Consider the following 13,769-nt stretch of genomic DNA (forward strand, 5'->3'; position numbering starts at 1 on the left):
TTAACAACTGAGTTACTAATTTAACAACTGCAGTGATTCCCTTGACAAATATGGCAAGAAAAGCTGTAAAATGGGGCAAAACTCACTTCACAAATTTCTCACTTAGCAATATAAATCTTGGGCTCAATTGCGGTTGTAAGTTGAAGACTACCTCTAGTTCTGTCAACTCATTTTGTTTTATTTGCTTTTCCCCTTAGCCAAGAAGGGGGAATGTTTGATCTTCCAAATGTTAAAAGTTACCTTTGGTTTGGAAGATGTTAAAGGATGGAGTAGGAAAGATTTGCTTTGGTAACAGCCTGTTGAAACAGTAGACAATGTGTAGTTGAAGGTGTTATTAAAGTCAATCATTAACTGGTTGTATCCTAGAAGCATTCCACTCTTTGCTATGGGTTTCTTATCAGGAAAAGAGAGTATTTTTTTTTTTTTTTGGCCAGAATAAAAGTATAGTTGCCCTCACTTTTTTCACCTACTGTTCCACCTCTCCTATCTAATAAGCGATCCATGAGGAGAGATCAGTCTAAAGCAAAGCACATGGAGCATTAGGGACATAGAAACTTGACTTCCGCATTGTTCTGTTATTTAAACATCTCAAATACAGCCCCCCACCCCAAAGGGAACTAAGGTGGTCTTTTACTCTAGATGAATGGTTCATGACTTTTGGGAGCATTACATCCCACCAATCACTGTATTAAAGAACCTTGGTCCTTTGTTATCTATAAGGATAACAAGAAAATATCATTGAAGTAGATTTGGATTTGCCTTGGGACAGCAGCAGTGATTGTGTAGTAGAGGAAAATGCTGGGAAAATTCAAGGAGGAGAGGTAGACTGGTGAGATAGGTCATGTCTAGACATACCAAAGAATCTTCATGGTCTGCATTCCCCAACAGAAATCTTCTGCTCTGAATCAGTGTCTTAAGACAAATCCTGTCTTGCTTTATGATCCTGGGAAAATAACTTCTTGCAAACTTGAATTTTATGCTGTGTCTAACTGCATGCAGAAAGAAATGCCTGTAATGATTATAACATCTTTCTTTTGACAGTAAGATTTCTAATAAATCTGCAAGACATTGTCTATAAGCAATAAACTTATATATATATTTTTCCCTGTCAACAAATGGGCTGAGTGAGACACAAACCAATTCCTTACTGACAACACAGTTTATTTGTGATTATTGCCAAATCGCATACCTTTCCTTTTTTTTAGTTCTAATTTGAAGGGAAATTCTGTTTTCTAGAGCGCTGCAAATGCAAGCCTATAAAAGCTACCCAGAAGACCTACCTTCGGAACAATTACAACTATGGTAAGTGTGGCATGAGGACAAGAAATAACTTTTGAGGAAGAGAAGATTAAATGAAAACAGAAATGATTTCACAGAAAGGCGTTCTTGGGTAGCTACTTCAGCCAATTGCTGCCAGCCAAAGGCAGGCAGCTGTTGGGGACCAAAAATTGTCCGCTGAAAGTGACTTTTAAAGAGCTGAGGTTCCTCCCTCACCTGTTTCATGCTCAAAATAACAATTTTAGGTAGTACAGGCTGCCAAAAGGATTGACAATCCCAAAGTTATTTTATCTTATTTTAACGTTTGTAGAAATGGTTTTAATATGGCTGTAAACTGCCCTGAGTCCTTTGGGAGAAGGGCGATATAGAAATATGATTAATAAATAAATAAATAAAGTCAATTAAAAAGATTTGAAGCTTAGTGGAATTTGAACCTGGCATTCCTACATTTTCACCTGAAACCTTTGAGAATAAGTAGCTTTCTGAAGGGAACAAGATACATTCCCAAATGCATCGGAAGTATTGGATACAAACGCAAGCATTTCTTTAGAAAAGAAAAACAAAAATATTGATTTGAAGAAGGCAGGTATTGTTACCCTTCATCACTAATAATCAAGTGATGACTATCATTTTCTTAAACTACTCTTCTGATGCTAATGACGGTGCTTATTGTTTTAAAAAAATAAGAACTCTTTTATTATGTTTTCAATTATTAATTTACACTTTAAAAAAAAAAACTTTCTCTCCAGGGTCAAAAAGAACGAAATATTCTGGAAGATCCATTAGATGTCCTCATTTTAATCTCTGTTCTTCTTTTTCTTCAGTTATTCGGGCTAAAGTTAAGGAAGTAAAAACCAAATGTCATGATGTCACTGCAGTGGTTGAAGTAAAGGAAATTTTAAAATCTTCATTGGTGAACATTCCTAGGGACACGGTCAATTTATATACAAACTCTGGCTGTCTTTGCCCACCACTTAATGCTAACGAAGAATATATCATCATGGGCTATGAAGATGAGGAACGTTCTAGGTAATAAGGGGCTCCTCCCTTGAATTAGTTCCACCAAAACACAGTTAACTGCGTAAAATTAGGAAACCAAAAGAGAAATCTTAAATCTTGATTGTGGACTAAATGTTATCAAAAACAAGCTATTTTATGGCCGATTAATATTTTAATTGAAAAAGAGATTTTTAAAAAAGGAGAGAAGAATAGCTGGAGGAAAAAAATCTACATCTCTGATGAATAAACTTGGCATAATTTTGAGAAAGTTAGTAAACAGATGCACTTATCTCATGAGTTTTCCTGTAGATGAGATCTTTATTTAAATATGTCTTTATTAAACAAATGAACATCCTTTGTGCCTCTTGGTTCCCTCACTGTCTTAATATTTGTATATAAGTTAAAGTTCATCTGATTTTTTTTTTTAATACTCCATCTTTATTTCCAAGAGTGTTTTTGGAGTTGATTGGCTTTCTTGCAAAATAAAAATGGTAGGTGATCATTATTCCGAATTCTATCAAATGCATTCCCAGTTGCCCAGAAAAGCAATGCTTTGTGATAAATTTTAAAATTCCCATCTATTCAATGGTGCCCGGAATTAAGGATGCTCAGCCTACTTCATGGAGACATTTCTTGGAAGCATGTGCAATAAGAATTAGAATTTAATAATAGAAAACAACCCCTGGATTGTTGAAAGTAATTGGCACCAAGAACAACCTCTCAGATCTGATCAAATGGTTTTTATTCAGCTAATGCCGACAGCTTGCATTTTGCAATAACCAAGCTTGCCAAAGCTTTTCAGTGGTGTATACCTTAGTTCTGACTCACTCATTGGCTTGCTGTAATCCATCTGTCTTGTTGGATGCTGGCCTCAGACAGTTCCTGAACCTCAGTTCCTGAACCCTTGTTTTGTGGAGTTTGCAGCTCCTTGTGACCATACACGGTGAAGACTGTTAGCACAATTTCCTACCACTGTAAAGAAACTTTAAAATGGGTATATCATAGAACTCCCCCAAAAGCAAACCTCATATTCTCACCAAACTAGTCCTGTCCCTGTGTGGTGCTTTATCTCCCATTCTACAGATCTGGGCATCCTCAGTTGTAGTCCTTGGTCATGAAGGTCTACCCAATCAGTCATTTAATTTAATTTAGAACCAATGGTCATAGTTTGCAACCTTCTGAACTGTAGAATAGAATAGAATAGAATAGAATAGAATAGAATAGAATAGAATAGAATAGAATAGAATAGAATAGAATAGAATAGAATAGAATAGAATAGATTTTTTTATTGGCCAAGTGTGATTGGACATACAAGGAATTTGTCTTGGTGCATATGCTCTCAGTGTACATAAAAGATACCTTCATCAAGGTGTGCACTTCTAGTATTCTCAGCATTTTTCTGGTTGGAAATTCTTGAAGTTGCACATCTAGCACATCTGGGGGGAGGGAACAAGTGCTATCAACACATCTTGACAGTGACAGATTCTGAAAAAAAACCAGGGATCTTAGTTGGAACTCATGTTTCAGAATCAGAGACTTGTATGGATCTGGTCAAGTGAATCTCTGTGCCTCTGTGCCATCCATTTCATCAGATTTTGTTGTGAGGTTAATTTAATTTGAAATGCAAGAGAAAATGTAATACTAGCTGATTTTAAACATTTCATAACCTTTTCCCTAGGCTAAAATTGTGTCAGGCACAAAAAACCAGTTCCACATGTGAAGATCCAAATTAACCGATTTATTGCTAAAAGCCTATGTATAGGAATCTTCTCAACTAATGTTAGAACTAGATATGAGTCAAAGGCATTGGGGTGGAGGGTGGACTTAGCTTGTGGCTATGCCATAATGACTCTAAACTGATCCCTCTTTTAACTCCTCCCACTGGCTCTGCCAGTCTTTAAAATTGTCACATTACATCAGTTCAAGAGCTATCTATTTAAAAAGATCTACACCTCTGTTATATATGTTTCTGTCTAAAAACAGTCTTGTGACACCTTAAATTTTGGTAGATTTATTGTCGTTTGTTATGTTCGAGTCACAAATTAAACAAAGCCACCCATGAAAATTGTTCTATTTCTAAGAATGTCTTAAATCTATCAAAGTCTATTACTGCAAAGAGTTGCATTTTTTCTTGCACTTTTTAAAATTCAGAATATTTAAGGCAGGATACAGCTAAACTACTGTAGTATTACGTACTATTCATACTCGTATACTTATATAGCCATAGCTAGCTTTTCTTCCATGAGTATAGATTGTATTAACAAACATTTGTACAAATGGGAAAAGTAGGCTGTTGCCATGGGACTTAAGTGGTCCCATATAGTGGTCCTTATTAGATCTGCATTTGCTCCTTAAACATAAAGCTTTCTCTTTCTTCTTAAGCTGAGCTATTTTGCTTTTCATATATAACCGTTGTTCTTTTTCTTTAAAATGCAAAGACTACTCTTAGTGGAAGGCTCCATAGCTGAAAAATGGAAGGATCGTCTTGGTAAAAAAGTGAAGGTAAGACAAATTTAATTAACTGCTTAGCCACATTTGACCTTGATTATATGTTGTTATATTTTTTGTTTTGGCTCATTTCTAAACAAGCTGCTGGATTCTGTTTGTTTACTCAGAAACAAACAATTAGGCTTCACTGTCCAGCTTGCTTAAGTGAGAATACAGCCTCAGGCAACTCCATTCTCCACAGAAAGGATTTTTTTCCTGCCGTATATCCTACTGAATCTCCTTTTCATTACCAAGTATCTCCCATGCCAAAACAAATTCCAAAATCTGTAAATGAATATATAAACTGAGGCAATCCAAACTAGAAGTGAAGACTTACATCATAGAGAATGATGCAAAAATATTAAAACACATGTTATAGAAAATGAGTAAAGAAGCATGGATAATTATGTAGCATGATTAAATTTTAGGGACAGCACTTTGGGAACAGGTTTGCTTTCCTTTAGGATTCTTTTTGACATAACTCTTTGCAGGTAGTCCTCAACATACAGCCACAATTGAGACTAGAATTATGGTCATAAGTTATAGCAGTCATAAGGCAAGGCATCCATGCAACCCTGACTCTCCCCACCGCGGATGCTATGTGGAGCATGGGATGTCTCAGAAGGTGGGGAAGGCCCTGGGTTGATGAACAAATGGTCATAAGTCAAGGACTACCTGTATATCAATTGTCTGTGTTTAGTGATGTACCCCATGTTAAGATGAACAGGAAAAACATGGAGGAGTACGTGTTATGACTGATGAATACAATATTTGCTAGAATGGACAGAATGAATGCTGGAGTAATAAAGCAAAGGTAACAAGATACTTTCCAGATCCTTTTAAAGAATTACAGAATGTGTCGGGGGGAAAAAACCCAAAGACAATTGCAGTTGACAGCAGTTACTGAATACCGTTGATACCATCCATGCTGTAGACCAGGGTCTCCAACCTTGGCAACTTTAAGACTTGTGGACTTCACCTCCCAGAGTTCCTCAGCCAGCTTTGCTGGTTGAGGAACTCTGGGAGTTGAAGTCCACAAGTCTAAAAGTTGCCAAGTTTGGAGACCCCTGCTGTAGACCGTTCATTTTGTAGTTTTGGCAACAAATTGGAAGATATTGTTGAAGAACTGTGGGTCATGTTGACGTAAAAAGGTTGCTAGTTTGAGATCTACATGTTACAGAGTGGTACCAGTGGGATTAAACATTGATGATTTCAGAGTTATATTTTGATCCAGAGTACTGTTGTTTTATTTTGTAAAAAAATGGAACCGATTTCCAAACATGGCCAGCTTCTTGGTTTCACAGGGAGCTTTGAGGTTGAAGATGGAGTGGGAGAAACTATCTATGCTCTGTTATGCTCTTGGATTTTTTTCAGATGTAAAATGATTGATATTCGCTATAGCGTCGTATAGCATAATTGTTCCTAGAAGGCATTTTGCACAGAGTTGTTTCTATCCTGGTAAAAGCACTAGTTACTATGTTTTTAAATAGAAATATCCACTGATTGTAAACTTCCTTCTGCAATGGCATCAACCCAATTCAAGCTTTTCATAATAGTTAAATGTCAGAAAAGAACGCAGTACCCCTGACACAGTTTGCTTATCCTTCTGTTGAGAATTGGCCATATCTACAGGCTGTGGAGATCTTGTCAGCACTACCGCTAAGGCTTCCTTTGTCTTTACTCCTCCTCCTCTTCTTCTTTTTTTAAACTGCTGCCAAAACACAAAACAATAGTCCACTCAACCCATCTCAACAGGGGTTAAGAGGGTATTAAGTCAGGAACTTTTAAGTACATGTCTGAGGGGACACCAGAAGAGAACCTGCTGAGCTCCTGCTCTTTCTCGGTTTATGGAAGGTTATTTTGAATCCAGGGAAATCCTTTCAAATTGGCAATGTGGGGAGGACAATGGTGCGAGCTCTTTCGCTTGAGCTTTGTTTTGTGTATGACATTATGTCCAGAAATTCACTTTGCATAACACGGTTTAAAAATCTGATTTGTTATGCAACATAGATTATTTCTTACTCTCACTGCTGAAAGAAGGTAATGTTACAGTCCACTTTCCCACGCTCATTTATCGGTGTTTGAACGTATAGCCATCATATTCATTTCAACATATAGCCTTCAACCACATATATACTGCTGACCAGCACCAATCTCTTACTGGGGTGCTTTCTAAGCATAAAATATGGCTGGTATTTTTCTGAAAAAATCTGTTACTGTGGACTTATTGTCCTTGATATGAAATGTTGTCATTCTTGTAACAATCACACACTTTTTAATACTTAACGATCATGTTCATGTATGATAGCAAGAGATATGTGGCAACAGAAATGCCTTAGAACAGGGGTGGGAAAAAATGGCCCTATTATAACTTGTAGACTTCAACTCCCAGAATTCTGGGAATTAAAGCTCCCAGGTCATAAGTGTATCCTTTTTCCCCACCTCTGCCTTATAAGGATATCATCTGTAAGGCACAGTTACATATCTTGTCCTAAAAATAGCATACATAAGTCAAAAACTGTTTTGAAAAATTATTTTGACATTATAAATGATTTGTTAAAAAAACAAGGCTGCAGAAAGTTCAAACCTTTGTTTCAATTTATCATTTGATAAGAGTTAACTTTCCATTTGCAGTCTGTGTTTAATAGTATTGATCACTTTCTAGGTCAAAATGACCTGGAAACATAACATATTATTCGCATTATCTGGTTTTCTCTGTGACCTAAAAATTTGCATTTTCTTCTTCCTAAATATCTAACCTCCAACATTAAAACTGCTTAACAACTTAAAACTCTCGGTTATGAATCAAGTCCTCCAAAATTTTCCATTTACTAGCAGTTTTAGACAAAAGTGTATGCGATGGCACCCAAGTGGGCTGAGATAGCTTTGAGGCTCTTTGATTAAAAAGATAAAAGCAAAATAGGATTGAATGGAAAAACAGTAAAATGTACAGCCACCTGAAAAACTAACTATAGGGGAGAAAACTGCATTTTTTTAGGTAGGTGGAAGTTAGTGTTACTAAACTGACAGTTACTCATGGTTTTGTTACCTCATGATTACATTACTGCAATGCACTCTTGCATGGTCTGCTTAAGACGCTTTGGAAGCTCAGCACAAATAGAAACAAATGCTTTTGGTTATGCCCATGTGCCGTAGCTTCTAAATCAGTGATCTGCAACCTTTCTGGCTCACACAAATGGAGCTTTGCCCACCGCTCACGCAAGTGGAAGTGTGCACTCACCCACTGCTTGCACGGCCCAGTTCCAAACAAGCCAGTTCCAAACAAGTACTGGAATGCAGTCTAGGGGTTGGGGTCCCCTGTGCTAAATGAGCTACGTTGGTTATCCAGTTGGCTTCCAGGTTTAATTTTAGATGCTGGTCATCCCTTATAGAACCTTTCATGGCATAGCCATAGTGCTTAGTTTTTTGAGAGACTGCCTATCTCTGGTTGTTTCTGCCCATTTGATGCATTCAGTCAGAGTGGGAGCTACGACCCATCAGTTAAAAGTTGTCATTTTATGGAACTGAGGAAGCATGCCTTCTCTATTGCAGCTGCTGCTCTCTAGAGCAGCATTCTCCCCCATGCCCACCGCCCCGCAAAAGATATACAGTTCCCATTTCCTTGGTTTTCTGAAATCTCTTAAGACCTTGTTGTGTTCCAAAGCCTGAGGTTATGGGTGTCTGTGGAGCCCCTGTTGAATGTTTACAGGTTACAGATTGTTACTTTGGTCTATGCAATCATGTGTTTTTACTGTGCATTGCAGTTATGGTAAAGAGCTCAGAGGCCTTTTGGAGATGGGGAGCCTTGACAAATCCAGTAAATCAAAAACTAAAATGATTAATCTCTCTGTGTATATCTTGTTTTCTGCTTAAAATAAATCTGCTATTGATATTAATATTTACCTAAAAAGAATCTAATCTCCCACCCTCAGAAAGATATATGTATATATAAATCTGTGCATGCAACATGCTTTTGTATGTGTGCATAGATAGGTGTATGCATCTGTATTCCTATCAGAAGCCATACTTCAAAGAAGGAGAGGGCCAAGACCAAAAAAACTAAAGGTATAACTATTCATAAGTACTTATTAAAATTAATTACCTCTAAAATTAAGCACTCCAGTAAAAAAATTAATTGATTCCACTCTTCACAGAAACCACTTAAGTATATAACTCTCTCTAGCAGAAATCACAAAAAAGATGTAGGTAGTAATACCATAGAGAGCACTATCTGATATTATCATGTGGATATTGGGGGAAATGGACTTTGGGGGGGGGAGAAAGAAAAGTGGAAGAAACAAATGAAGAGAAAGTATATTTTGCTTGAAAATTATTAGAAGGTAGATTAATCTTCCAATAAAATGAATAGAATAGGGATATGTTAAGGAGATGGTGTGGGAACGGTTTGGAAGTGAGTGAAAAGAATTATGCTTCAGTGTGCTTCCAAAGTGTGCAAAATTAGGGTTAGGGTTAGTGGGACATATGAAAATGGAAACTTGGTGGAATGAGGAAAGAAGCTATGGATGAGAATTTAAGAGAAAGTCTGCTGCAAAAATTAGAATAATATACTCTATAATGTAAATGTAGAGAAAAAAGATATCAAGAATATTGTTCAAGAGAGACAGTGTCATTGTGTCCTCCTTAATTTCTTAAACTCCTTAATCTCATTACACATGGACAGACTTAATCATAGCTTCAACTGTAAAACTCAGTTTAGTTTTTAGACCAAGCAAAATCCAAAACATCTAAGAAATTTCCAGAAGGTTGGCACTCGAATCAGTCACCAAGAAGTTTATTAAAGATAAACCACATTTACAAAAGAGACAATTAAAAAAATCTAAAAAGGAAACAAAAAGCTAAGAAGACCTCTTCTCCAGCAATCAACATCCAGATAAGCAGGGATTAACACCAGGAGCAACACACAAACAAGCAGTAAAGAATGCCCTAATCAAGGAACTTTCAACCAGGGGTGAACTACTCCGATTCGCACTGAATCGGGCGGTCCAGTATCAATCTTGGTGACTAGTTCAGCGATCCAGTAGCAGTGGCAGAGCAACTGTTCATTACTTTGCATGCGCAGTAGGTCTGCGTGTGCATGTGAAGTGCATGTGCGCATGCGAAGCAAGCTCAGAAAGCACCTAGGACTCCACAATTGAACCATGAGCTACATATATTCTCTTCTATTGATACATAAACAAATTAGGATCAAAAGAGCCAGAGAAGATGCAGAGCATTAAAAAATGCTTTGATCTCATGAGTGACAAAAGCTTAAACAAGGAACATCCAGCACAATGAATAGAATGAAAATAAAAGTGAAGGCAATGTTGGAACCAAGCTGTTTGCAAAGGTAGAAAAAGTATGGAGAATTGGCATAGTTTGTCCATCCTAGTCATTTCCTGTCCAGTTGTTGTATTCACTTTATGTCAGTGGAGATTTTTGTTTGTATTTGTTGTCGACGCATCAAGCATTTGGTGGGCTTCTCATGAAGGCTGCTAACGAATTGGCTTCTCGAGGTGAGAGCCTGGAGAAAGTCTGGGATGAGAAGCCCAGAGCAAATTCCAGAGCCCCCTTTTATTGTGTATAGGTAAAAATGGGTGGTTACAAAAGGTAAGCAGGGGAGGTTACATATTAGCATATATTCAATATGTGAACACGTGACTGCAAGCACATCCACAAGCCTATGATTTTGGGAGAAAGCTCATGATTCTTGGGAGGAGTTTTGCCATGAGGTGGCTGCTCTTTGTTCTCTGCTTGTTGCCCGCGTGGTACAGCTGCATAGCAATCTACACAGGCTACAAGGACATCACTCCCACACGTGTCTAAGGCGTTCTACAGTTACACTATTCATGCTACACATAGCAAACAGAAATACATCTTGAAACATCCTGGCTCTGCTTGTTAACAAATCTCATATAATTGTGTGTAGGAGTAATTTCCTTTGAAGCTCTGTGAAATGAGCCTTATCAGAGAAGGAATGTTCTGTGGCTATCTCAAAGGTGTTGATACATTTACAGGCAAACATTTTGCAACCTTGACATCAAACAGATTTCTGCTTACATGATAAAAATTAGCCAGACTTACCTATGCTGATATTTTTGCACATAATCAATTTCTCAAAACTTGCTCATGCTTATATTTGCACATAAGTAATTTCATAAACAATTTCATAAAGGGGTTCATATGGCATAATATTCCAACAATTTGTGTCTTTGCTTGTTTTCATTCTTCTCCAGTTTGGCCACAGTTGGTTTCATTTAGCTTTTGTTTGAAAAAATATATTCACTGCAAGGCATTTTTCAGCCTGTGTCATCTTACGCTGGTGTTCCCTGATACATTTCTATTAATAAGATCTCTAACATTAAAGTAAGAAGTCTTTAACAGAGTTGAATTATTAAAATAAAGCAGTTATTAGTACTGAATGACCCAACCCACGTTTCCACTACCACTTTCACAGATGTTTAGTTTCTTCCCCTCCTGTAATCTCAGCAGTCATGTTGAGGATATCAGAAGTGAAGATTGAGGGTTTTTTGCTTCTTTTTCTTGAGTGCCACAAATGTTGAGCTGGAACTTCAGCAAAGAGGGTGGGTGGGTGGGTGGGTAGGTAGGTAGGTAGGAAGGTAGGTAGGTAGGTAGGTAGATAGGTAGATAGATAGATAGATAGATAGATAGATAGATAGATAGATAGATAGATAGATAGATAGATAGATAGATATGCATCACAACAAATCATTAGAACAGAATTATTTGAACCAGAATGTGGCCATTAATTTTGCATATCAATCCCTTAAAACTACAAATAAAGTGAAAGATCCAATGATGGCTTATCTATCATTGCACATAATGGTATATTATAGAAATATAATTCTGATATAAACAGCTAATCGCTTTATATTAAAAGATGAGAGATGAATCACGTCTTTAGGAAGAAAACTGAACTGCCCTTGTGGCAGTCTCACCTTTTCTTTTTAATCTTACAGCGCTGGGACCAGAAACTCCGTCATCCTGCCAAAGGCAGAAATGAACCTGGGCAAAGTGATTCTGCTCCCAAATCTGGGAGAAACACCAATCCACGACAAAGGCGCAACTGAGATGAAAAATGCTTTGAGGCCAAAACTAATCCGTGGACTTGTATAAATTAAAAGACTTGCCTTCTTGAAGCAGCAAAAGAGAAATTGCACTATTGCACGTTGCCTTTTATTGTTTACTATGAGTTCATTCTGTAGCCAATGTTAGTTGTTGTTGTTTTTTCTTCCCTTGTTTTTTTGTCTCTTGCATTGTGCAGGAGTACAGACACTTGGAAAAGAAAGGTATATTATATTCACAAACATCTATCTGTGAATTACATTGACAAACATTTTTCTTTCTTTGAATGGCCAAATTGATTTTATGATAATTGTTTGTATACAGTTCTTTCGGTCTAGAATGCCACAAATACTTTCTTTATATGCATAAACAAGTTGCCTGAAAGGACATTTTTTTTAAAAAATGAATCCAGCAATTCTTAGGTTGTATTAAGAAACATAATCCAAATTTCCCTGTAGTTATAAAGAAGAATGAGGTAAATGTGAAGTTTTTTTTTTTTGTTTGTTTGTTTTTGTTTACATTTATACCCCGCCCTTCTCCGAAGACTCAGGGCGGCTTACAGTGTATAAGGCGGCTTACAGTGTATAAAGTATATCAGGACCTCACATATTAAGAAAAATTAAGATTTTAATGGGCCTTTTCTAATAGAAATAAAACGTCAAAAGGCAAATAAGTTCTAAAAGTTGTTATCTGGGAAACACAAACTATTTTTACAATTGGCAAGTGGAAAAATTGATCAATTTTAAAGAGTTTGCCCCCTTCTCCTTATTCATATTGATACTCTTTATGGCAGGCTAGATTATGCAAAGAGATTATACCAAGAGAATCCAGCCTTTTAGAGTAGGTTTGCTAATAAATGTCAATTCCGCTTCAATAAACCACTTATATGAAGCTTTGTTTTAAAACATTAGCCATGACAAAGACCGCACCAAGGACTTACTTTTGAAAGTCTTCATCCTTCTGGGAAAAGTTGTATAGAATTGTTAAAATCGTGCCCAAAGATGCCCCATACTTTTCTTCTGTTAACACGTCTCCCTCCTTTTCATTGTTGCTGCCGAGTCATAGGAACACAAGCGGTCTTCTTCAGGCCTCCATCTCAGCGTAGATCTGCATTTTATCATTTCAGGCTGTCCTTTTGATTGTATTTCACTATCAATATGCAACTGGAATGTTTAATGGTCAATGTTAGGGATCTGGATGAATGCTTCTGAGAAAGCTGAAAGGGTGATCCTTCAGCTATTATTGGACTAAAACTTCCTACCATGTTGACTGTGGACAATGGGACTCTGAGCCTAACACTGCTGGAGAACCATAGGATCTTCACCCTTACCAGTAACAACTAAGAGCATCAACGTCTTTGCAATCAGCGGACATTTTAAATAACTTACAATGCGTATTTCTATTCAACAAGTGCCAACAGATCATCCTAATGATCAGAACTTTTAAGTCTTTTGTAGCAGTGCCAATAGCTTGAAGTTGTAATTCTTATCTTTCTCCTTCTCTGAATTGAAATAAAACAATTATTTTAGCAAAAAAAGAAATGGCATGTCTTTCTTTGGCATGTAATAGTGTGGTGGTTTCATTCAGAAATTAAATTTAATTTAAACTAGACTGAGTGCATTTGTAAGCTTCAAAATGATAATGGTTAGATACAATTTTCATCATATTTCAAGATGACCCCAAAAAGGAACCCGGGGGGGGGAATCTTTTCTGAGGAGGAAGTGACATGCAATATTTAACTTTGATCATCATTCTCCCTTCCTTTTTCTATTTTTCTTTCTTTCTTTTAATCTTACAGCGCTGGGACCAGAAACTCCGTCATCCTGCCAAAGGCAGAAATGAACCTGGGCAAAGTGATTCTGCTCCCAAATCTGGGAGAAACACCAATCCACGACAAAGGCGCAACTGAGATGAAAAATGCT

General features: G+C 37.1%; 1 protein-coding gene across 2 annotated transcripts in view; it reads left to right on the plus strand.

The window, feature by feature from the left end:
- Positions 1-13,454, plus strand: part of FRZB (frizzled related protein) — a 33,628-nt gene extending 20,174 nt beyond the window's left edge. The window contains exons 2-5 of one of the 2 annotated variants that reach the window (XM_058164966.1): positions 1,237-1,302; positions 2,103-2,307; positions 4,716-4,779; positions 11,742-13,454. In XM_058164966.1, the coding sequence (XP_058020949.1) occupies positions 1,237-1,302; positions 2,103-2,307; positions 4,716-4,779; positions 11,742-11,852 (446 nt within the window). In that variant the 3' untranslated portion in view covers positions 11,853-13,454. The remainder of the gene's footprint in view (positions 1-1,236; positions 1,303-2,102; positions 2,308-4,715; positions 4,780-11,741) is intronic. The other variant, XM_058164965.1, reaches the window with a different exon arrangement.
- Positions 13,455-13,769: the final 315 nt, after the last annotated feature.

The sequence above is a fragment of the Ahaetulla prasina genome, chromosome 1 (genome assembly GCF_028640845.1).
Source record: "Ahaetulla prasina isolate Xishuangbanna chromosome 1, ASM2864084v1, whole genome shotgun sequence".
NCBI lineage: Eukaryota > Metazoa > Chordata > Lepidosauria > Squamata > Colubridae > Ahaetulla > Ahaetulla prasina.